Source organism: Eurosta solidaginis, chromosome 4 (assembly GCF_040869045.1).
Source record: "Eurosta solidaginis isolate ZX-2024a chromosome 4, ASM4086904v1, whole genome shotgun sequence".
Lineage (NCBI taxonomy): Eukaryota > Metazoa > Arthropoda > Insecta > Diptera > Tephritidae > Eurosta > Eurosta solidaginis.
In genome coordinates this window covers 219245935-219271239 of record NC_090322.1, presented here as the reverse complement: position 1 = coordinate 219271239, position 25305 = coordinate 219245935, and the positions used below count along the sequence as shown (strand labels likewise).

General features: G+C 35.7%; 1 protein-coding gene across 1 annotated transcript in view; it reads left to right on the top strand.

Annotated features, from left to right (window-relative positions):
- Lim1 (LIM homeobox 1) overlaps positions 1-25305 on the top strand; it is a 330680-nt gene that overhangs the window by 222859 nt on the left and 82516 nt on the right. Inside the window, exons 4-5 of the mRNA XM_067784810.1 lie at positions 14887-15077; positions 23692-23910. Of these exons, the coding sequence (XP_067640911.1) occupies positions 14887-15077; positions 23692-23910 (410 nt within the window). The remainder of the gene's footprint in view (positions 1-14886; positions 15078-23691; positions 23911-25305) is intronic.

The following is a 25305-nucleotide window of genomic DNA, read 5'->3' as shown; positions in this document are numbered from 1 at the left end:
ATAGGCTCATATACATAGTTTGAGCTTTAAATCTTAAAATTAAGGAGATAAAATGCAAGAGCTTTTATCCGTTAATATTCTTTCACAATGCAGAGAATATCTAATTAGGATTTATGTTTTAGAATATCTCCGTCCTCTTGGAAAATACAAGAAGGGTTCTACGAACTTGCTTAATTGCTGCCTCTTTAGAGCATGGGTCTCCAGAAATTATAAGTGATTACCATTTCGCATACGCAATGAGAGCACAATTGTGTCCTTGATTTACAGATATGCGCAACTTTAAGAGTCTAACGTCGTAGGATTTGCAGATGATCTTAGAAATTTTGCAGCCCTTCGCTTCTGTGCGACTTATCATGACTTTTAATACTATTCACATAATGCCAAAGAAAAGGCATTTGCAAGGTTCCAAACCTTATATCAAATTCTGAGGCCAAACCCTTAAATGGCTGGAGTAATTTTAATTTCCTTAATTAATCAATTTACACAATTTTTAGTTCCATAATATTTTTTGAATACTTTTAGTTGTCAATTTGTTAGTGTAAATTTGTTTTTTACATGGAAGTGCTCGTTCCTTTGCACTTACATATGAAAATCAAAAACTTCCATATAAATTTTATTTATATGTGCGGGCATACGGGAGTGCTTTGAATTTTTTTTTTTTTTGTATATTTGAAGTTTAAATTTGTATCTGTGCCTATGATTCAGGGCAAAACAAAAACAAAAGCGATATAAGTGTAGATATGTATGTATATAAACAAAAAAAATTCTAAAATCGTGCTCAACAGTTCTCTTCCTCACCTCCAAATATTTAAAAACAAGTAAAAGTGTCTAAGTTCGGGTGTAACCGAACATTATATACTCAGCGTGAGCTTCAATTGTACATTTCATTTCAGATAAATTACTTTTCTACATAACACGTGGCACCGCCCGTTTAAAAAAAATTTCTCCCGATTTCCTCTTACAATAAAGCTTGATAAGTGAAATATCATTGATTCAAAACTATTTTTTGCTAAGTTATAGCTTATTATTCTAGTCTACGACCCTTTTAAACTTGTTTTTTATCTTAGTTACCGTGGTCTTTAACCGATCCCGTCCATTTTTACTAGAAATATTTTCTGTTATAAGGAAAATATGTGTACACAATTTCATTACGATGTGTTAGTTTTTCTTCGAGTTATGGCTCCCGAAACATAGAAAATTGCTTAGTCATAAACGGGGCGGTTCCACGTCCATTTATAAAAATTTTAATGGGTTCCAATTTAGTGTTATAGTTCAATTAAGAAAGTAAAATTCTATTGATACAAAGCTTTTTTCCGCTAAGATGTAGCTTATTATTTTCGTCTACGACCAAAAATCTTTTATATAAAAGTGGGCGTAGTCTTTAACCGATCTCGTCAATTTTTTCTAGAAATATTTCGTGCTATTTCGTTACGATCCGTTAATTTTTCCTCGAGTTATGGCTCCCGAAACATGGAAAATTGCTTAGTCATAAAAGGGGCGGTGCCACGCCCATTTTTTAAAATTTGAAGTTTGTCCTATTTACTGTTATAAATACACTTGGGAAATAAAATACGAGTGATATAAAGCTTTTTTTGCAAAGATATAGCTTGTTTTATTCGTCCACGACCCTTTTAAAAATCTTTTATATAAAAGTGGGCGTGCTCCTTAGCCGATTTCGTAAATTTTTCTTCAAAGCATTCCTTATAGTAAAGGAAACCTCCCTGCCGAATTTTGTTACAATAGGTTTAACGATTTTTGATTTATTATTAATAATATTTGTAAAATTGATTTTATCACAAGTGGGCGGTGCCACGCCCATTTTAAACATTTTTTTCAAATTTCTCAATATCAGTCCACATGTCAAATTTCAACATTCTAGATGTATTATTTACTAAATAATCAGTTTTTTTGTGTTTTCCAAAATGTAATATATTTAAAAAGTGGGCGTGGCTATCATCCGATTTCGCTCATTTTCAATACCAATCTATTCTGAGTCAAGATAAGCTCGTGTACCAAATTTGGTGAAGATATCTCAATATTTACTAAAGTTAGCGTGTTAACTGACAGACGGACGGACGGACGGACATTGCTCAATCAAATTTTTTTTCGATACTGATGATTTTGATATATGGAAGTCTATATCTATCTCGATTCATTAATACCTGTATAACCAACCGTTACCCAATCAAAGTTAATATACTCTGTGTGCAAAGCACTCTGAGTATAAAAAAAAAAATTTCAAAAATTTCGGTTTAAAATTAGGACCTGCAAAGATGAATGAAACATAATGTTTAATTTGTTCCCACTGTGCGACCTGTATGGAGGATAATGAGGTGGAGTCATCAAATCACTTTATGCTTGATTGCCCAGCTTTTGCCAGAACTTAGATCTCACGATGATTTATCCAAGGTTGAGATCGGTATCATTCAAAACTTCATCGTTGCCAACCAACGATTCTCTACGTAGCTATATTTACGTCGCCGTTATTTTATTTTATTGTATGTGGTATCACAACGGACCTTCATATTGTCCAAGTAAGCTTCCCCTATAGCTACCACCAAACCTAACCTAACCTAACTGAGCGACCGGGCGGCATACTTTAGGTACGATCTAACACACATGTTTTAGTTTTTGTCACTCTCAGGTTTAACGTCAAGATCGTACTGACCAAGATGTTGAAATGTCAAATATGAAAATATAGCAATCAGCTGATTTTTTGACGCCACCTGCATTGTTCCGCTATACTAATTTCAAAACTTGGCTGTCATTCACAATTGAAAATTAAATGGTGAAAATTATACATAAAAAAGTTTTGTTAGTATTCTTGCAAGAAAACTAGCGGCTGATGTACATTTAAGATCCAGTTTTAAGTTTTAAAATCATTGAGACAACCTTTATTTTCCATCCATCTTAACTTCATTTCTCACACCAACCTTCAAAAAATACTTCAACTGCTCACCGTTCTTATTGCCTCTGCCAAAATCTTGATATAAAATGAAATGACATGAAATCATTTGGCTGCACTAAAATCCCTTTGGGGAATATGCTGCGAATGCAGACAGGGTAGTAAAATGTTTTTATCACCCAAACACTAAGGCACTTGATCCATCGCACGTCAGTAAAAACGTTCAAACAAACAAAAATGCACATAAATTACAAGCGAAAGTGGGATTTGTATAACTGGCTTTGAAAGACAGATTTGCGTAATTTTTTTTCGATTCGAGCGCACAGATTTACAAGCAACAACACTTTTATACATTTTCGTGAACGCAGCGATATTTGTGAGTAACAACGATTGCAACTTTAACGTCTGCTTGTTTTTGGTGTTGAAAATTTATAGATTTGTCAACATTTTATCGTTTGTTATACACTTGATATAGCAACAACTACAATCATTCTTACTTTAACATTTTTCACTCTCTGTTGTAATTTCTCGCATATTGCATAATACTGAACGGATATGGGTTGTGTAACGGGATATGTTAAACGGCTCGCTTATGATAAATTGCTATTTACCTTTTTATTTGTATGTGTGGGTGTGTGGTGTGTGTATGTATTTCAGTGTTTCTAAAGCACGGTTGCCACTTTGGTCCATTTGGTCCACTGGTCCCTTTTTTCAATGTTGTTCCTTTTTAGGCAGTAGCCACGATTTTGGTACTTTCTTCCTTTTTCACTGAGGTTAAAATTCACAGCTCTGCCCACCACAATTTGCACACTTTCATTAACCTACATATATTTACTTATGTATATGGAAATCTTACCACAAAAATTGCTCAGTCAATAAAATGTAGCAGACCAATGTCATTTCATAGGAGAGTATTTAGGCGAGGCATTAATAAGACAAGTGATTGATCTAAGGGCAAACACATTACACGGACTTATCAGAAAAATATCTTGTTTTAGTATCCAGATATTTCGATCGGTTATCAAACACTTTTCGTGATAGATTTTTTTCAACTATTGAGCTAAGAAATTTTTCTCAAATGCACGTGTGCCTCTAAGAAATTTGGCACTGATGGAGCCATTACGATGGCCGCCGAGAAAAAAATTGAATTGAAAACTAAGTAAAATAATGAAACTAAATGGTTTTATGTTTGGCAACACTTTCAAAAATTCTTTTACAAAGAAATCTTATGTAAAAATTGCAGGAGTATTGTGGTGTTCCAGGAGTATTGTGGTGTTAAGGCACGCCGAATCCTTGAAAACTAAGTAGCCTTGGCATAAGAAATATTTTAACTGTAAGTAAGGCAGGAATACTTCTTGAAATAAAATAAATGAATAGCGAATCGCGTTGGAACAAATTTACTTTTATTTTCAGATTTGAAGCAAATGTAAAAAGATTTGATTTCGAAAGAAGTATTTTGTGTTTTTTCTCGTAGGTACTGAAGCCTGGGGCTAGATTCAGTAAATGTGAGTTTTTCAAAAATCACACTTATTAAATCTAGGCTTTGGTATGAAATTTCTAAGTTCAGGGGAAAAAGTAAGCATCATTATGATTTACTGAGTTTGCTCATAGTTCGGCTACACCAAAACGCAAATTTTTGAGTCTTTTCTTACTAAAACCTAACTGCCGCTATACATTTTATTTCTTTCCAATTAACAACATAATGCTGGAACTAAGAGCTTTGTCAGCAAACTACGTTCAAACCCTATAGTTAGTGAAGGCATAGATTTATCCTAGAACTTGGAAAATATAATACCTAAAAGTAGTGTTTTTGTTTGTGCAGTTTGAATTAAGTCTCCTATTCGCGAAGTTTTTAAAATTTTGTATAGGAAACCATGAAACATTCTGAAATTTTTTATTTAACAACGACTACGACACTTTTGTGAATTGTTTGTATCACAATCAAATAAAACAAAAATTTTGTGCTTTTTTCTGATATTTGGTCCTTTTTTTCGATGAATTTTGGTCCCAAATGAAAAAATGGTGTGGCAACCGTGTTCTAAAGTTTTTGCAGCTTTGTGTCAATGAATCCGCGATTGTTGTGGGGTAGCAGCTTAAATAGCTGACTGGTTGGGTGACTTGTACTCTTGCTCTTGGGTATGGCTGTTGTACTCTTGCCACCTCTTGTTTGATGTGGCTCATCTGTTACGAATTAGATTATGCATAATAAAGTTTAATTTATGCGCCACTGAGGCGAGGCAAGAAAAAATGGGTAAATCAAGCAGCACCAGCCGGTTTATTGGCGTGTTGTTGCGGGTAGACATGTCGACCATAATTAAGAGAACTCACAAATTTCAGGTTGAAGAGAACTTTAAAATATGTGTTCTCAAGTGCGCTGCTGTGTTGCGCAAAAAAAGGTATGTTAACCCTCATTACAACTGCAGGTGCTATTAATAATATTCTGTTAAAATAATGATTAAACATGAACTCATCAAAAATGAAGACTGGCTATGCAAATTCTCAGTTGCAAATATAAAGTATCTACTGGAACCGGCGGTCGGATTATATAGTAGCCACCTTTCCAGAAAAATTTTTAATTTGGCTTAACTTTTTTGAAATAACAATGTACAACAGCACTTATGCAAGAAAGTACATCTGCCATTCGTGCAGTCCTAAAGATTGTAAGAATTGATTCCAAAATAAGTTGCCTCATAAAATAGGTAACATTACATACTACCACTTGGAAATTTCACCATTTCTCATTCAACCACTTTTTCACATTTTTTCCGGAGGCATCAGGAAGTGTTGATGCAACAAAATTTACTCGACATTTTCACATCTGGGGCAAAAAAAAAACAATGGAAGGACTTGTCGTGGATAGTTGTTGGGATATTTTGAAATGTAGAGCTTTGTACAGAGAACAATATTTTATAGGACACAAAAGTTGGAGCTCTTTCAGATTTTTTACAAATTGATCAGACCTTTATATTTAAGTGCAAATAAAAAATATGTTCGACCTGCTGAACTCAAGGTATATTCAGCAATACCTGAAACCGACAGAGAATTTCTCGAAGAAGCGTTAAACTATTAAGGGCTCAACGCAAATAGGAGATCAGCGGACTGATCTTAAAAGATTTGAGGGAGCGACCAAGTTCTGACGCCCATATTGGAGACTAGCAGGCCAAAAGAAAGTAGGAAAAGAAACAAAAAAGCCTAAGCTTTGGGGTTATTGGTTTATTTTAAGGCGTGGAAAGCCGAAATAGCATCCTCAACCACCCCAAAAGCAATATTCTGTCAAATGTCCTAATTCAAAGAACGGACTAAAAGGAGGGTGTAGGTTAGGTTAGGTTAAGAGTGCGTGCGTGGGTATTACCCACACTTCCACTCGGAGACAATTTTGTCCATTGTGAGTGCCCTCAGTAAGTGAAGGGTGGCGGTACATTGGTTTAACCCCATTACCTCCTAGTGGTCCTCGACGAACTACTTGCTTTTCCTGATTAACCCAAGAAAAAGCGAGATGTCCGCCTTCCCAACCACTGCCGGTTTTCGGAAAAACCGGTACAAAAGAAGCCGAAGGAAATAAAATTATCAACGGTCTATGCAAATTTTCAAAGACTTATTCCTTGTATTTTCTTAAACTAAAACAAGTAAGGAAGGTTAAGTTCGGGTGTAACGGAACATTACATATTCAGTTGAGAGCTATGGTGACAACATAAGGGAAAATAACCATGTAGGAAAATGAACCGAGGGAAACCCTGGAATGTGTATCAAATGAAAGGCATTAAAGAGTATTTTATGAGGGAGTGGGCCATAGTTCTATAGGTGGACGCCATTTAGGGATATAGCCATAAAGGTGGATCAGGGTTGACTCTAGAATGCGTTTGTACGATATGAGTATCAAATGAAAGGTGTTAATGAGTATTTTAAAAAAGAGTGGGCCTTAGTTCTATAGGTGGATGCCGTTTCGAAATATCGCCATAAAGGTGGACCAGGGGTGACTCTAGAATGTGTTTGTACGATGTGGGTATCAAATTAAAAGTATTAATGAGGGTTTTAAAAGGGAGTGGTGGTAGTTGTATATGTGAAGGCGTTTTCCAGATATCGACCAAAATGTGGACCAGGGTGACCCAGAACATTATCTGTTAGATACCGCTAATTTATTTATATATGTAATACCTGCCAAGATTTTAATGGTTTTTTATTTCGCCCTGCAGAACTTTTTCATTTTCTTCTACTTAATATGGTAGGTGTCACAACCATTTTATAAAGTTTTTTCTAAAGTTATATTTCGCGTCAATAAAACAATCCAATTACCTTACCATGTTTCATCCCTTTTTACGTATTTGGTATAGAATTATGGCATTTTTTCATTTTTCGTAATTTTCGATATCGAAAAAGTGGGCGTGGTCATAGTCGGATTTCGTTCATTTTTCATACCAAGATAAAGTGAGTTCAAGTAAGCACGTGAACTAAGTTCATTAAAGATATGTCGATTTTTGCTCAAGTTATCGTGTTAAGGGCCATGCGGAAGGACAGACGGACGACTGTGTACAAAAACTGGGCGTGGCATCAACCGATTTCGCCCATTTTCACAGAAAATAGTTAACGTCATAAAATCTATGCGCCTACCAAATTTCAAAAGGATTGGTTAATTTTTTTCGCCTTATGGCGTTAAAAGTATCCTAGACAAATTAAATGAAAAAGGGCGGAGCCACGCCCATTTTGAAATTTTCTTTTATTTTTGTATTTTGTTGCACCATATCATTACTGGAGTTGAATGTTGACATAATTTACTTATATACTGTAAAGATATTAAATTTTTGGTTAAAATTTTACTTTAAAAAAAATTTTTTTTTTAAAGTGGACGTGGTCCTTCTCCGATTTTGCTAATTTTATTAAGCGTACATATAGTAATAGGAGTAACGTTTCTGCCAAACTTCATCATGATATCTTCAACGACTGCCAAATTACAGCTTGTAAAAGTTTTAAATTACTTCTTTTAAAAGTGGGCGGTGCTACGCCCATTGTCCAAAATTTTACTAATTTTCTATTCTGCGTCATAAGTTCAACTCATCTACCAAGTTTCGTCGCTTTAGCTGTCTTTTGTAATGAATTATCGCACTTTTTCGGTTTTTCGAAATTTTCGATATCGAAAAAGTGGGCGTGGTTATAGTCCGATATCGTTCATTTTAAATAGCAATCTGAGATGAGTGCTCAGGAACCTACATACATTTCATGAAGATACCTCAAAATTTACTCAAGTTATCGTGTTAACGGGCGGACGGACGGACGGACATGGCTCAATCAAATTTTTTTTCGATCCTGATTATTTTGATATATGGAAGTCTATATCTAGCTCGATTCCTTTATACCTGTACAACCAACCGTTATCCAATCAAACTTAATATACTCTGTGAGCTCTGCTCAACTAAGTATAATTAATTCAGATAAAAGGCTGCATAATCTTAAAAATTCAGAGAATCCCAAAGAAAAAGTTCGAAATTTCGTAAAATGATTCTCGAATTTTTGAATTTTTTTCGAAAAGGTTTTATAGATTGATTTTGTTAGTTTTATTTACAATGTTCATGAGAGGTTTTTCTTAAAACATCGAAGAAATTGACGAAATTTGATAAAAACTGCCAATGCTATTTTTTTGTTGGCTGCTGTATATATAACATTTAGCAATAGGCTGCAACAAATCGTACTAATTCTGAACTATTGCATTAAAACGGTTCGAATTTTCATTCTGTACTCTCGGAGTGCTTTTAACTGATCCTTTTAAGATTGTGTTGTCCTACGAAGTGGCAATTTCACCCCTTTACATACCTTGTGAACGAGTTCTTAACTGATCTGTAGCTAATTGACAAGTAATGTTGAAATAAGTACCGCTGAATTGTTCGGCTAATACAAAACTAGAGTACTTAGCTCTTTTCGAAGATAATAAACAATAAAAGTGCACGCTGGTTTATTGGAAACAAATTTCTAGTTACTTTGTAGTGAGCATCTTTTCCTGCTTCGTCTGTGAGCACTGGCTTATTTGAAACCAAATTCTAAATGTCTTTAAGTTGGCTTCTTTTCCTGCTGCTATGAAGAATGGTTACAATCACAACGTAGTGAGCAAGCTAAACCATAAGTAAAATTCTCTACAAGACTTTTTCCCAAGAGTTTTTTATGAATTCGTATGTCTTAAAACTTCATTAGGGGTAAAAATGTTTTCCCACTACTCTATATGTGATATGTCCACTCCTTACAGTAAATGTAACTTGATAAGAAAAAAAATTGCTGCAATATTGGCAAGCATGTGGAATTAAATACTTGATCAAACCCCTTCCGTTACTTTGATCAAAAGGTTAAACCTTTCACCCTTCACTTATGTTTGCTACTTACTTCAGCTGCTACACCCACAATACACCAACAATATCATTGTAATATTGCTGTTTGTGCTGGAAATTGCTTAACAAGATGATGAATCAACTTAACAAATGCTATAAATAATATTTGCGAAGCTAATCTCACACCAATTCAAATTGAATGCCCAACGAATTGAGGCAAAACAATGAGGCACGTGACCAAACGTGTGCGACATGTTGAACGCTGCATAATAATAGTATGTGAATGTCACTTAACTCAATGAACTCAATACAATACTATAAGTTGTATAGTCCCAACAAACACTGAAAACAAAAATCTCAAATGTTTCAGAAAAACATTGATTCTCAGTTTGATATTCAACATTATTCGTCATTTGAAACAAAATATTTTCTCAAACGTGGATCTTCAACTTGAAAATAATTTGAGACATACTTGAACATTTTTTTCTCTCAAATTTGTTTGAGAAAACATTAATTCACAGTTTGATATTCAGCATTATTAATCATTTGAATATAAATATTCTCTCAACTTTTTCTCAAACATTGTTCTTCAACTTGAGAATGGTTTCAGATATACTTACATTGCGTTCCATTCTGGTTGAAAACCATCGATATAATGGAATATTTTCGTTAGTAATAATGTGAATGCTTTAGTAGTAATGTGAATGGCACAACAGTTGATTCCATTTCGTTCCGGTTTATTATCGTTTGAGAAAAAGTTGAGAATCCAAAAATTCTCAATATGAAAATAAAGAAAAATTCCATATTAAAAATGTGCCTTCCAGCTTGAGAATGCTATCAAAGGTTATTTGAAATGCATTTGAAAACTAACGTTTGAAATGTGAGAAATGGACTGATTCTCAAATGTATCTCAAACTGATAATTGACAAAAATGTTTACTGGGGTGTAATCAAGCAAGATTGTGTCTGTGTGTGTCTGTTAAGTAGCCACAGTAGACAATGCGAAAGCATTAAAGCTGTGGCAGCGAACACTACTCCAATCCCAGTCACATTTGTTTCTCGGCAAACGCGAAAGCTTACTAAGCACGCAAACACACATACAGACATGCATACATATATACGTGCGTACTATCCTTATTATCGTACATACAAAAGTTTCAAGTTTATTCGTTTGCATTTCTATTGCTGACACACGCCATAATGTCAGTTTTGGCGGCGACGGCGTTTACGTCTTATCAAAGCCGTACCATGCAAAATGTTGACACGCGCACGACATTCATTTGCAAGTGGCAAGCAGGCGGAGACAATCAAAGTAGACCAACAAAAGACAGGCAATAGTGGTAGGCTGTTGGTATTTTAGTAGACGTTGCATACATTTTGGCGTTTATCCACTTTGTGCTTGAAAATTAATCGTTTTTTAAAGTGTTGTATCTAGAGACCATGTCCGCTGTTACACATCATAAATATGAAATAGAATACTCATTCGATTTGTTTCTGAAAAGACAATGAATGGTATGGGATTGTTAGCAAAAAAGTTTAAAGCCTATAAACTGGACTATACTGAGGTAGCAAATTTATTTTTTGTGTTGTTAATTTTCATTTAAATTCTTATTAAGTATTCAAAAGCCACGGATGCTTCATTACTTAGCGATTTAAACACAGAAATTTGAGTATAACCTCTTGGGAAATTTGTTGTTCAAATAAAATTTGAATAATTCACAGCTCATCACTGACATCATGCGCCAAGCGTGTGACAGAGAACAAGTTGCAATTTTTTATTTGAGGCCGAAATTCGCCTATGATTCTGTACATCAAAGGTTTTGAGAGTGGAGTAATTGGAACTCATATCAGCGATAAACTAGATCTTCTACGAAAAAACTATAAGGTTAACTGTAAAAATTCATATATAAGTGCTATATCTGGCTACTATGTAGGAGTTATACCTCATAACTATGCCATAACATCAGCGAAAAAGAAAAATCTCTTTACGGCTTAGCCGTTTTTCGCCGTTTCGTAGCAATTGGCGTCTTTCATCGCATTTAAAAGCCGCCCGAGCAGCAAAGGAAAACGAAATAGTTCTGCGCAAAACACGTAATTATGGTAAAGCTAGGAGCTCTACAAGTACACTTCGGAGTTCCAGTTTGAAAGCAGCAGAAAAGTACACGAACTTCATACAGACTTAGCAGGTTTTCTCAGAAGCAAGCTTTGTGTAAAAGAAGTTAATGGAGGGTTGAAATTTCTTATAACTATTCGTTGAAAATTTTCTCCAGGGGTCCACTTACAGGGTTAACAATTACAGACTAAATTTTAAACATTTCTCCTTCTTATAGTTTTTTTACATCTGATTTTAAAATGTGAGATCAGGGCCCGTATTGTGTTAAACGATTATGTATCGAAAAGCAATTTCACTCAAATGATAAATATGAACCTGCCAAAGGAATCGTAAAAATGATAATAAGTTATGGATAAAATGAGTACTGGTATCCACCATTTCACATATCTCTCTAGTCCGATTAACCATTTCAGAGCTATTGAAATTAAAAACAAGTAAGGACGGGACTGTCTTCGGCTGTGCCGAAGACTCCATACCTTTCATGAATGGGGCTGAAAAATAATCTTATCCCGTTCGTAATCTCCAAATAATCGGTTGTATAAGATAAGAAATATATAGTGAACTGATGTACATACCTAAACGATTTTTAAGATAAATATAAAATAAAAAAATGGCAAAAAACCCCCTTATCTGAACGATCGGTTGTATGGGATATATATTATATATAGCTCCGATCGAAATGATTTTTACAGGAAATCTTCTATGATATATTAGAATATATATCACCAAGTTTCACGTTTTTGTATTGGAAACTAAGGGAGAAATGGCTAAAAATCTGTCTATCTGAACGATCGGTTGTATGGGATAGGTATATACTATATACATAGAGCTCCGATCAAAGTTACTTTTTCAGGAAATCTTCTATGATATATTAGAATAGATATCACCAAGTTTAACGTTTTTATATTGGAAATTAAGGGATACATGGCTAAAAATCTTTCTATCTGACCGATCGGTTGTATGGGATATATACTATATATAGCTCCGATCAAAGTGATTTTTTCAGGATATCTTCTATGATATATTAGAATACTAAGCCATTCGTCGGCATAAACAAATTGAGACTACTGTGAGTTTCACATTTATACTTTCTAAATTGCGGCAGGAATGACCCAAATCGTCTTATATGAACGATCGGTTGTATGGGAGATATATGTTATAGTGGTCCGATCCTACCGGATCCGACAAATGTCTAATATAATATAAAAATACATCCTTGTGCCAAATTTCATTGAGATATCTCAAAATTTGAGGGACTAGTTTGCGTTCAAACAGACAGACGGACGGACAGACGGACATGGCTATATCAACTCGTTTGTCGCCCTGATCAATTCGGTATACTTAATGGTGAGTCTATCTTCTATATTTCTCAACGTTACAAACATCGAGCCAAAGTTAATATACCATTTCATGTTCATGAAAGGTGTAAAAATTATTTAGATAACCGATAGTATAACACGATACGGGCCCAGGTAAAAGTTTTTATAAACGAAAAATATATTTTGGGTGAAAGTGGGACATATTCTCCCAGTAGTAGCGAAAGGGTTGAGGCTGTCCGAAATCGTCGGGAAAATTCACTTCAAAAGTTAGCGATTTTTTGTTTGTGTTTGTTTTTTTATTCCTTTTTTCGTCGTTTTTCCTCATTTTATTTTTTCTAGACAATAGAGAAAAATTTTCCCGGACGAATAGCCACTTTCAAATACTAAGCCATTCGTCGGCTTAAACAAATTGAGACTACTATGTTTTTCAATTATATTCGGTTTAAATTTTAAACTTTATTGAACGATAAATCTAAAACCTCAAAACTGTTTAAAGCAAACCCATAAAGTTTAAAAATCCTAAAATAGAAACTTGTAGACATCTCTCATTTTAAAACAAAACAAAATGTTTAGACTTTCCACTGAGAATCTTAAAATATACAAATTCATCTGTGAGAAGTACTACTAGTTAGATCCTTTTCATATATACAGCTCAGTAGGTAAAGCGTACGAGTCTGATCCAAATCACTCGAAACCTGCCAGTTCGGTGTTTTCTTTAATTTTTAAATACAGAACTTCTCTAGTTTAAAATTGAAACCAAGTTCTGCACACTAATTGTGTGAAAATTGGTTAAATCTAAATTTTAAACCGAATATGGTTTTGTCATATATATATGTAGTCCAAAAGATCGCGAGTACTCGTGGGGTTCGATGTGTAAACATACAGGTACGATAGCGACAAGTTGTTGCTTTATTATAGGCCTATAGTCTAAAAAGCTCTTTTCGTCGGGTTAGCGCCGAGTCATTGGCTTCTTATTGGTTTATTATGGGCTTGTTATCGACGTTTCACAGAAGTTGTATCGCTCTCTGTTTCATAACACACCGAGAAGTCGTTGATAACAAATGATACCACGCCGATGACACACTGGTAACACTCCCATAGAAATCGTAATTTTTTAGATATCAAATCGATAACAAATTGGTAGCACATCGATAACAAAATCGAGAGCCTTTCTAAAACAAATCCACAAATTTTTGATAATATATCGATAACTTTTCGATACATAAGCGATAAATGTTCGATAGTAAATTGGCGACGTTTTGGTAACTTTTTGATAACAAAGCGATAACTATTTTAAACCCAATCGAGAACTTTCCAAAAATGCTTCGATAAAAAGTTAGTAACACTACTATAACAAAGCAATAACTATTCGATAGCACATCGATAACTTTTTAATACCATATCGATAACTTTTAGATAACAAGCCGACACTTCCAGCAAAATTATTTACAATAAACTTTACTTAAAAATACACCTCATATCTGGTCTCTGACAGCTGATATGGAAAGGAAATTATGGTCGATATTAAACGGTCGATGATTTGGAATCAATGGCTAAATGCGATAGAGAGACGTATTTTGAACTTTGGATATGGGTTTTCCAACTTTCTTGTTATTAAGCTTAATAACAACTGCAATGTACGACATTCCTAATTAGGGTAAAAGTAAGATTATGCAAGTACTCTCAAACTGGATTAGTAATCTTTTTTCTTGTTTTCATAGAATTGCGGGTCGGAAGTCTTCCATCTCAAAGGGCAGTCAAAGCAAAAACACTGTAGTTAGGGAGGGAAACTTATCGACAAAACCTTATGATATTTATATATTTGAATGCATGACAAGGTTCTGCAAATTAACTAACGACAAGCTAATTTTAAGAGGTTTTTATGCAGCTTTAACGAATCTCGAATCCAAACAATAAAAAGCAATATGATTAGTAAAACATAGCTAATCAATCTGAAATTACCAGCACAGCTGCTTATATGTAACGCTCTCCGTTGAAAAAAAAAGAAAACAACCGAACTCAGCATCTTTTCGAGTTCCCAAAACAATTTGAATTAAAAATACATTTTTCAAACCATCAATATGCTTCAATTTAGTACCCATTTACTAAATACATATACCTTCATATAGTACATACATACATATGTGTGCTTATATTTTACTGTTACACATTTCCCATTCAAACTTAGTATCGTTTTCTAGTCATCTACATTTCTTCTTCTTTTTTTTTAATGTTTCAGATTCATTTATGGGTTCCGCCAGCGAAGACGAAGATGACGATGATCCGCCACATTTACGTGGGCCACCACTCGGTTTGGGTGTATTGGGACCGAATGGCCCAGACTCAGCGGGAGGACCATTGGGAGCATCCGATATCTCAGTACAAAGTATGAGCACGGATAGTAAAAACACGCATGACGATTCCGATCAGGTAATAATCATTAGTAACAAGTAAGGAAGGCTAAGTTCGGGTGTAGTCGAACATTACATACTCAGCTGAGAGCTATGGAGACAAAATAAGGGAAAATCACCATGTAGGAAAATGTACCTAGTGTAACCCTGGAATGTGTTTGTATGACATTTGGTATACACCAAATGGAAGGTATTAAAGAGTATTTTAAGAGGGAGTGGGCTATAGTTCTATAGGTGGACGCCATTTAGGGATATCGCCATTAAGGTGGAACAGGGGCGATTCTAGAATTTGTTTGTACGATATGAGTATCAAATGAAAGGTGTTAATGAGTGCTTTAAAAGGGAGTGGGCCTTAGTTCTATAGGTGGACGCTTTTTCGAGATATCGCCATAAAGATGGACCAGGGGTGACTCTAGAATTTGTTTGTACGAAATGGGTATCAAACGAAAGGTGTTAATGAGTATTTTAAAAGGGAGTGGGCTTTAGTTCTATGGGTGGACGCCTTTTCGAGATATCGCCATTAAGGTGGACCAGGGGTGATTCTAGAATTTGTTTGTACGATATGGGTATCAAATGAAAGGTGTTAATGAGTGCTTTAAAAGGGAGTGGGCCTTAGTCCTATAGGTGGACGCCTTTTCGAGATATCGCCATAAAGGTGGACCAGGGGTAATGCGTTTGTACAATATGGGTATCAAACGAAAGGTGTTAATGAGTATTTTAAAAGAGAGTGGGCCTTAGTTCTATAGGTGAACGCTTTTTCGAGATATCGCCATAAAGGTGGATCAGGGGTGACTCTAGAATTTGTTTGTACGAAATGGGTATCAAACGAAAGGTGTTAATGAGTATTTTAGAAGGGAGTGGGCCTTAGTCCTATAGGTGGACGCCTTTTCGAGATATCGCCATAAAGGTGGACCAGGGGTAATGCGTTTGTACAATATGGGTATCAAACGAAAGGTGTTAATGAGTATTTTAAAAGAGAGTGGGCCTTAGTTCTATAGGTGAACGCTTTTTCGAGATATCGCCATAAAGGTGGATCAGGGGTGACTCTAGAATTTGTTTGTACGAAATGGGTATCAAACGAAAGGTGTTAATGAGTATTTTAGAAGGGAGTGGGCCTTAGTCCTATAGGTGGACGCCTTTTCGAGATATCGCCATAAAGGTGGACCAGGGGTAATGCGTTTGTACAATATGGGTATCAAACGAAAGGTGTTAATGAGTATTTTAAAGGGGAGTGGGCCTTAGTTCTATAGGTGGACGCTTTTTCGAGATATCGCCATAAAGGTGGACCAGGGGTGACTCTAGAATGTGTTTGTACGCTATGGGTATCAAATTAAAGGTTTTAATGAGGGTTTTAAAAGGGAGTGGTGGTAGTTGCATATGTGAAGGCGTTTTCGAGATATCGACCAAAATGTGGACCAGGGGACCCAGAACATCATCTGTCGGGTACCGCTAATTTATTTATATATGTAATACCTCGAACAGTATGCTTTCCAAGATTCCAAGGGCTGTTGAATTCGCCCTGCAGAACCTTTTCATTTTCTTTTACTTAATATGGTGGGTGTCACACCCATTTTACAAAGTTCTTTTCTAAAGTTATATTTTGCGCAAATAAACCAATCCAATCAACATGTTTCATCCCTTTTTTCGTATTTGGTATAGAATTATGGCATTTTTTTCATTTTTCGTAATTTTCGATATCGAAAAAGTGGGCGTGGTCATAGTCGGATTTTGGCCATTTTTTACACCAATACAAAGTGAGTTCAGATAAGTGCGTGAACTGAGTTTAGTAAAGATATATCGATTTTTGCTCAAGTTATCGTGTTAACGGCCGAGCGGAAGGACAGACGGTCGACTGTGTATAAAAACTGGGCGTGGCTTCAAACCGATTTCGCCCTTTTTCACAAAAAACAGTTATCGTCCTAGAATCTAAGCCCCTACCAAATTTCACAAGGATTTGTAAGTTTTTGTTCGACTTATGGCATTAAAAGTATCCTAGACAAATTAAATGAAAAATGGCGGAGCCATGCCCATTTTGTAATTTTCTTTTATTTTTGTATTTTGTTGTACTATATCATTACCGGAGTTGAATGTTGACATAATTTACTTACATATATACTGTAAAGATATTACATTTTTTGTTAAAATTTGGCTTAAAAAAAAATTTTTTTTTTAAGTAGGCGTGGTCGTTCTCCGATTTTGCTAATTTTTATTAATCATACATATAGTAATAGGAGTAACGTTCCTGCCAAATTTTATCACGATATCTTCAACGGCTGCCAAATTAAAGCTTGCAAAACTTTTAAATTACCTTGTTTTAGAAGTGGGCGGTGCCACGCCCATTGTCCAAAAATTTACTAATTTTCTATTCTGCGTCATAAGTTCAACTCACCTACCAAGTTTCATCGCTTTAGCCCTCTTTGGTAATGAATTATCATATTTTTTCGGTTTTTCGAAATTTTCGATATCGAAAAAGTGGGCGTGGTTATAGTCCGATATCATTCATTTTAAATAGCGATCTGAGATTAGTGAAATGTAGGAACCTATATGCCAAATTTCATCAATATACCTCAAAATTTACTCAAGTTATCGTGTTAACGGACGGGCGGACGGACGGACATGGCTCAATCAAATTTTTTTTCGATATTGATGATTTTGATATATCGAAGTCTATATCTATCTCGATTCCTTTATACCTGTACAACCAACCGTTATCCAATCAAAGTTAATATACTCTGTGAGCTCTGCTCAACTGAGTATAAAAATAAGATGAATAAGAAAAAAAAATACTGAAACCAACTGACCGCATGAAATTTTGTAAGAGCCAAATGTTGCAAGCAACAGCAGTAGGTGCAAACAATATTTTACTCTTAACTCATTGTGAATTTAATATTTTTCTTTCATTATTTTTCGTTATTTTGTTTAATGTTTCCGACAATGTGATGATTTTTTGACGCCGCTCGAATCGTTAGGGAACAACTGTATGTTGGTTAAGCATAATACGCTGCACAGTGGTTATGAGAGAAAACTATTTAATTAAATTTTTTAGCAAAATTTATTTTTATTGATTAAACCTTACAATTCTTATGAATATAACTAGGTGTATTAGGTTTGGTCCGATGCTTGTAGGTATGCGAGGAAGGCGAGATTGGTCCATAAGTATTTCGAAATGATGGGCTGAGTCGAGCAAATTAGTTTCTAACTTTTATAGTTATTCTTCTTAACTTTTCTTAATATATTAGTTAACCCCGCTGACTCTATCTGAACAATCAATGGCTTTTATATACTTTAAAAATCAACAAAACACAAGTCACATGTCTCGCAGAACTCGTTTTGATTGATTGAAACATTGTTATTTCGAAGGATCATTTTTAGTTCCCCTCGAAAAAATTTTCTAAAATCAATTTCAATATTGGGGGCATAAATGCATTCTCAAAAATTCAAAGAACTCTAAATAATAAGTTCAAAATTTTCTCGAATTTTCTTACCTTTTCAAGAACGATTTGAATTTACTTTGCATAGTTACAGATTCAAAATTTATGAAAATTATTGAAAACAAAAAGGAATAATTTAATTGATAAAATTCGCAGAAATGTCCACTGCTATTTCGCTACTTTATATGGCCACTTGTATCTAAATATCTGTAGAATACGGAGCTATACTGCCGTCCATAGCAAAAAGACAATAAAGTGTGAAAAGTAATTTTTTTTTTGGGAAGTTCAAGATTTTTAATGTTAAGAAATTAATAAGTTTGTTTTATTTTTCATAGTGAGTTTTAAGTGAGTATTTATTTAGTTAATGAGTAAAATGTTATCACAGAAATTTACTGGCATTAAAATTTTGCAAAGGCCAAAGCTGCATCAATTAAGAAAGCGGCGGATGGCATGCCACGCCGAGGGACGACCCCGCTTAGAAAAAATTTCTTCTGATTGAAAAAACTTGTTTCTAAAAATTTGATGTTGTTTTTCCCGGGTCGTGAAACCGGGATCTTCGGTGTAGTAGGCGAAGCACGCTACCATCACACCACGGCGGCCACTCAAATAGCAAAGCGGCTATTAAAGCCTGATGTGACATGGCGCGATCGAGGGTACTTTGAGGGCCTCTGGCGTCGCATGCCATTGCTTGTACTTTTTTAAGATAAGGATCATCTGAAACCCACGACATAGATGTGCTCCTGGCCACAGTTGCGCGGATATCTTAACCAATTTGTACAACTGAACCGAAGTCCGCTGACTACTTATAGGCCGTCTCTGTTTAGTTGGTCATCCACTTAGCTTAGCAAACGCTGGGCGGGTAGTACCTCTTGCACGACTGCACGGTAATGGCAATAGGCCCTAGCCCTTCCATTGATGGGTTATGCTGTCAAATAAACAAATATTTCCTTCTCTCTTTCAAATCCTCGGCTACCTTATATACAACGTGCACAAAGCAAATTTCATCCGCGTCGATGACATTACGCTACCATCTGCCTGACACCCAAGCATGCAGCTGCGATTGCACGTAATGTTTAGAGCTGTAACACAATATTGAAGTCCCTCGCTGGCAGCACTTGAGGAAAAGACAAAGAAACGCTCATAGTAAACCTATAAAGCAATTTGGCAGACGCTTGTGTGCTACGCGTCTCCGATATGGTCATCGAGCTTAAAAGCAGCACAATGAAAGAAGCTTCAGGCCTAACAAAACAGGGCACTCAGAACTGCCATGGAATGTCTTCTTATGTCGCCAGAGCATCGTCATAGCAGTGAGGCGGGAATACTCGCTTTAGAAGAGAGAAATGAATTGCCGAACAAATAGTTTCTTAAATTTTCAGTAACCTGAGTATCCTAAAAAACAACTGTTGATGAGCTCCGCCTCCCAGTCATATAAGAAATCATCTACGCAAGTACTATGAAGAGATTGGCACGCAAGAATTCAATGCATAAACAACCCTTCAACCTCATCCACAAAGAAGCGGCAAAGTCTTAAGCTGATTAATGCCCAGCGAACCCAGTTTTCAGTGTCCAATACCAAGCAGTTGTGGAAAGCAGAAATTCTAAGGAGACGCGCGCGGGCTAAACTTTCGACTTCCAGGTTGAACTCTTACTAATCCAGAATCAACCCAGCCATACGCGATGTATGTATGTCCTGCATGTAATGTGTCCCACATGACGCCGACCATCTTTTCAATTGCTATGTTGAACCAACGCTTCGAACGCCCATCTCTAATACCCAGGTACAACTCTATTGAAACTGCGAATTCCTTAGGACTCCCGTCAGATTATTATGATGATTTGTGAAGTATCGCTCCGATTGTATGGTGCGGAGCCAAGCTTATGCTTAAACTAGCAGAAATCACTTCCATATCAGCTCACTTGGTTTTCCAGAAGATTTATCCAGTGCCGAGATAAATTTTAATCCACACTAAATTGTTCATACAAAAGGATTAACTACGCTTACCCTCATTCGGTCCAAATAACTTTTTCTTCTTGGATAGGTACCACTCCACTTAACATATAGGTCTCTTATAACCGACACTGCAGATTAATGGGCTTTGTGGCACACATTTTCGCATATAGGAATTTCAGGCACAACTCTCACAATTGGTAAGCTTAAAAAAACCACAGTCGCTATAAACTGATTTCTTTTCTCTCCTTCGGCAGAGCTGAGGAAAGTCTTAACTTATTTAAATTTTTTTAGATCTACATCTTTTCCAACAGGACTGTAAAAATATCATATTGATTTTGGAAAACGTGAATTTGTTTTTAAAACGTGTCACATAAACTTTAAAAACAATCAATTTGACTTAAGATAATTTAAATAAAAAATATATGTGACCCGGTCTATAAAAAGGTGGCTTATGACTCAAAAAAGAAATTGCGAGAAACAGCTGCTAAAGATAAACAATGCATTTCTTCAGTTTCTTAGTAGTTTTTCTTTTGCATTATGAATAGTCATACCCAAAAGGCAAAGCACAAACCAGTTTCCTACCGATATTTTGGCTCCATTGCCATCGAAAACAAGTAAGGAAGGCTAAGTTCGGGTGTAACCGAACATTACATATTCAGCTGAGAGCTTTGGAGACAAAATTAGGGAAAATCACCATTTAACAAAATGAACCTAGGGTAAGCCTGGAATGTGAGTGTATGACATGGGTATTAAATGGAAGGTATTAACGAGTATTTCAAAAGGGAGTGGGCCATAGTTCTATAGATGGACGCCTTTTCGGGATATCGCCATACAGGTGGACCGGGGATGACTGTAGAATGTGTTTGTACGATATGAATATGAAATGAAAGGTGTTAATGAGTATTTTAAAAGGGATTGGGCGTTAGTTCTATAGGTGGACGCCTTTTTGAGATATCGCCATAAAGGTGGACCAGAGGTGACTCTAGAATGTGTTTGTACGATACGGATATCAAATTAAAGGTATTAATGAGGGTTTTAAAAGGGGGTAGCCCTTAGTTGTATATGTGAAGGCGTTTTCGAGATATCGACCAAAATGTGGACCAGGGTGACCCAGAACATCATCTGTCGGGTACCGCTAATTTATTTATATATGTAATACCACGAACAGTATTCCTGCCAAGATTCCAAGGGCGTTTGATTTCGCCCTGCAGAACTTTTTCATTTTCTTCTACTTAATATGATAGGTGTCACACCCATTTTACAAAGTTTTTTCTAAAGTTATATTTCGCGTCAATAAACCAATCCAATTACCATGTTTCATATTTGGTATAGAATTATGGCATTTTTTCCATTTTTCGTAATTTTCGATATCGAAAAAGTGGGCGTGGTCATGGTCGGATTTCGGCAATTTTTTATACCAAGATAAAGTGAGTTCAGATAAGTATGTGAACTGAGTTTAGTAAAGATATATCGTTTTTTGCTCAAGTTATCGTGTTAAGTGCAGAGCAGAAGGACAGATGGTCGACTGTCTATAAAAACTGGGCGTGGCTTCAACCGATTTCGCCCATTTTCACAGAAAACAGTTTTCGTCATAGAATCTATGCCCCTACCAAATTTCACAAGGATTGGTAAATTTTTGTTCGAGTTATGGCATTAAAAGTATCCTAGACAAATGAAATGAAAAAGGGCGGAGCCACGCCCATTTTGAAATTTTCTTTTATTTTTGTATTTTGTTGCACCATATCATTACTGCTTGACATAATTTACTTGTATACTGTAAAGATATTCAATTTTTTGTTAAAATTTGAGTTAAACAAAATTTTTTTTAAGTGGGCGAGTTCCTCATTCGATTTTGCTAATCTTTATTTGGCACATATATAGTAATAGGAGTAACGCTCCTGCCGAATTTCAACTTGATATCTTCAACGACTGCGAAATTACAGCTTGCAAAACTTTTAAATTACCTTCTTTTAAAAGTGGGCGGTGCCACGCCCATTATCCAAAATTTTACTAATTTTCTCTTTTGCGTCATAAGGTCAAGTTTCATCGCTTTATCCGTCTTTGGTAATGAATTATCGCACTTTTTCTGTTTTTCGAAATTTTCGATATCGAAAAAGTGGGCGTGGTTGTAGTCCGATTTCGTTCATTCTAAATAGCGATCTGAGATAAGCACCCAGGAACCTACATACGAAATTTCATCAAGATACCTCAAAATTTATTCAAGTTATCGTGTTTACGGACGCACGGGCGGACGGACGGACATGGCTAAATGAATTTATTTTTTCGCCCAGATCATTTTGATATATAGAAGTCTATATCTATCTCGATTAGTTTATGCCGTTATGGATTACCGTTATGCGAACAAAGTTAATATACTCTGTGAGCTCTGCTCAGCTGAGTATAAAAATGCTATCAAAAAAATCTGAGGATGCTTCACCAGCCACCAAAATGGTATCGAAGGAACCAAAGGCTTCATAGTCTCACATTTGTGCTCTTCTTTCTCTACATTAGTACACTTTTAAGCAAGTTAGGACTTCCTAGTTTTCACCACGTGAAAGAGTGTCTCAAAAACTATCGAAACCAGAAACAAAGTGGAAACATATTTTTTGAGTCATAAGCCACCTTTTCATAGACCAAGTCACATATAATAAATGTGTATAAATTTGATATTGTCGAAAGTTCATGTGATACATTCTGCAGAACTTTTGATTCTTTCTAAAATACATTTGTTATTTTCGGATGTAGATTTGATAATTCTAGAGTTCATTTGATGCCTGCGAAAGAACATTTAACTAATCAATAGTCAAAATGATACTTTCTAAAATCGAATTGGCGTTTTCTAAAACAAAGCTTATATTATAAAAAGTACTGCAGGAAAAGGTGTAGTTATGGCAATTAATTACTAGAATGCATTTTTTTCGTTTTTGCTATTATGAAACCACTGTGCGCTCTACGCTGATGACGTTGTTCGCTTGTCGGCTGTCGATACTCTCCGCGATTCGAATTTGAATCGAGTGTTGGCTATTTATGTATGAATTACAGCTGATGATTAATGATTTGCAAATGGTTATTTAACAAATTTATTGATATGGTATTGCATTATGTGAACGCACAAGTAATGCTGCTTAATTTCAACACACCTTGAGGTGTAGATAAACAAAAAACAAAAAAAAATCCACTTACTTCCTGTACTCCCTCACCAAATATGACACTACCTACAGAATAATTTTGTTTTTTAATTCTTTACACAGGGTTCCTTAGATGGTGATCCTGATGGTCGTGGTGATTCGCAAGCGGAAAATAAAAGTCCTGACGATGCGAACGGTTCAAAACGACGTGGCCCGCGAACGACGATAAAAGCCAAACAATTGGAAGTACTGAAAACGGCATTTAATCAAACACCGAAACCGACACGGCATATTAGGGAACAATTGGCCAAGGAGACGGGGTTACCGATGCGTGTGATACAGGTGAGTTTCGTTGAACAATTGATGCCAAAGTGAATGTATTGTTGATACATTGGAGTGTTATTGTTAATGCACATTTAAAGCGTGAAAAAATGTCATGAAGTTGATGAATGAATATTTTGCATTTGGGCGGTGTTTGCCAAAATGAGCGGAGATAAAGGAAATATTAAGAAAGCTATCAAAGGAGTGGCAGTCATAATTTGCGAAAGGAAAGTGTGAACGAATATTTTAATGTAAAATCAAATAGCTAAATGTTTATATGAAAGAAATAAAGTATGGAAAGGAAAAATCAAAAGTTTAGACTTAGAAGAGTTTAATGACTTACATGTTGGAATAAAATACCTGTATCGCTGAAAGTTTCTTTAAGGATTCTTGGATAAGAACTTATACAAAAAAATCAAATATATGATTTCAGAGCGACTTTAAGCTTATTTGTTTATATGTAGCACATTTTAACAAAACAAAAAGAATGAAATTTAAGACGTCGTGACATCGGGAAGCTAATAGCTCTGTAACTAAGAAAGCTGTCACTTCACAGGTTCATTTATGTTCATTCATTTTTAAGCCCGATACCTCTATCGAAGCGAGCTTCTCTCTCTGCTCGCTTTTCCAAAGCTGGACCATACGAAATACCATATACGAAAGTTCTCAAATTGTCTGTATCAAATCTTTCCACAAAAAGCATTTCGAAGGCCTAGAGTGTTCAGATATTCAAATATAAAATAGTGTCCAATTACCTCGGAAAGGTGGTTTTGGCATATATATATATATCTGTATAAGTTTTAATACACCAAAAGAATGACACAAGTAAAATAAAAAAAGCGTACTTGTTGTTCTTCGATTAAATGACATTCGGTAAAACTGATCGCAGTTTGGCTAATTCAACCGAGTTTTCATGTGAAGAGAACAAACCAAAGCTCGAAAATCCGCCTGGCTGTTGGAGATGAAGGCATCTCCTTATCGCTACTATGTATATCTTTTGTTTATTACTTACTTACTTAATTGGCGCTTAACCATTTAAACGGTTATGGCCGTCCAACAAGGCGCCAATTGGTCACATCAAGGGAGTTTAAAATGTTTTCCACCTGGTCGTTCCAACGGAGTGGGGACCGCCCTCTACCTCTGCTTCCATTGGCGGGTTCCAATAGAAACACTTTCTTGGCCGGAGCATCATCTTTCATTCGCATAATATGGCCCAGCCAGCGCAGCCGCTGCGTTTTAATTCGCTTGACTATGTTAATGTGTGCGTATAGCTCGTACAGCTCATCATTAGATCTTCTTCGGTACTCGCCATCGCCAATGCGTAGAGGTCCATAAATCTTTCGAAGAACTTTTCTCTCGAACACTCCCAAAGCCGCTTCATCTGCTGTTGTCATGGTCCATGCTTCTGCCCCATAT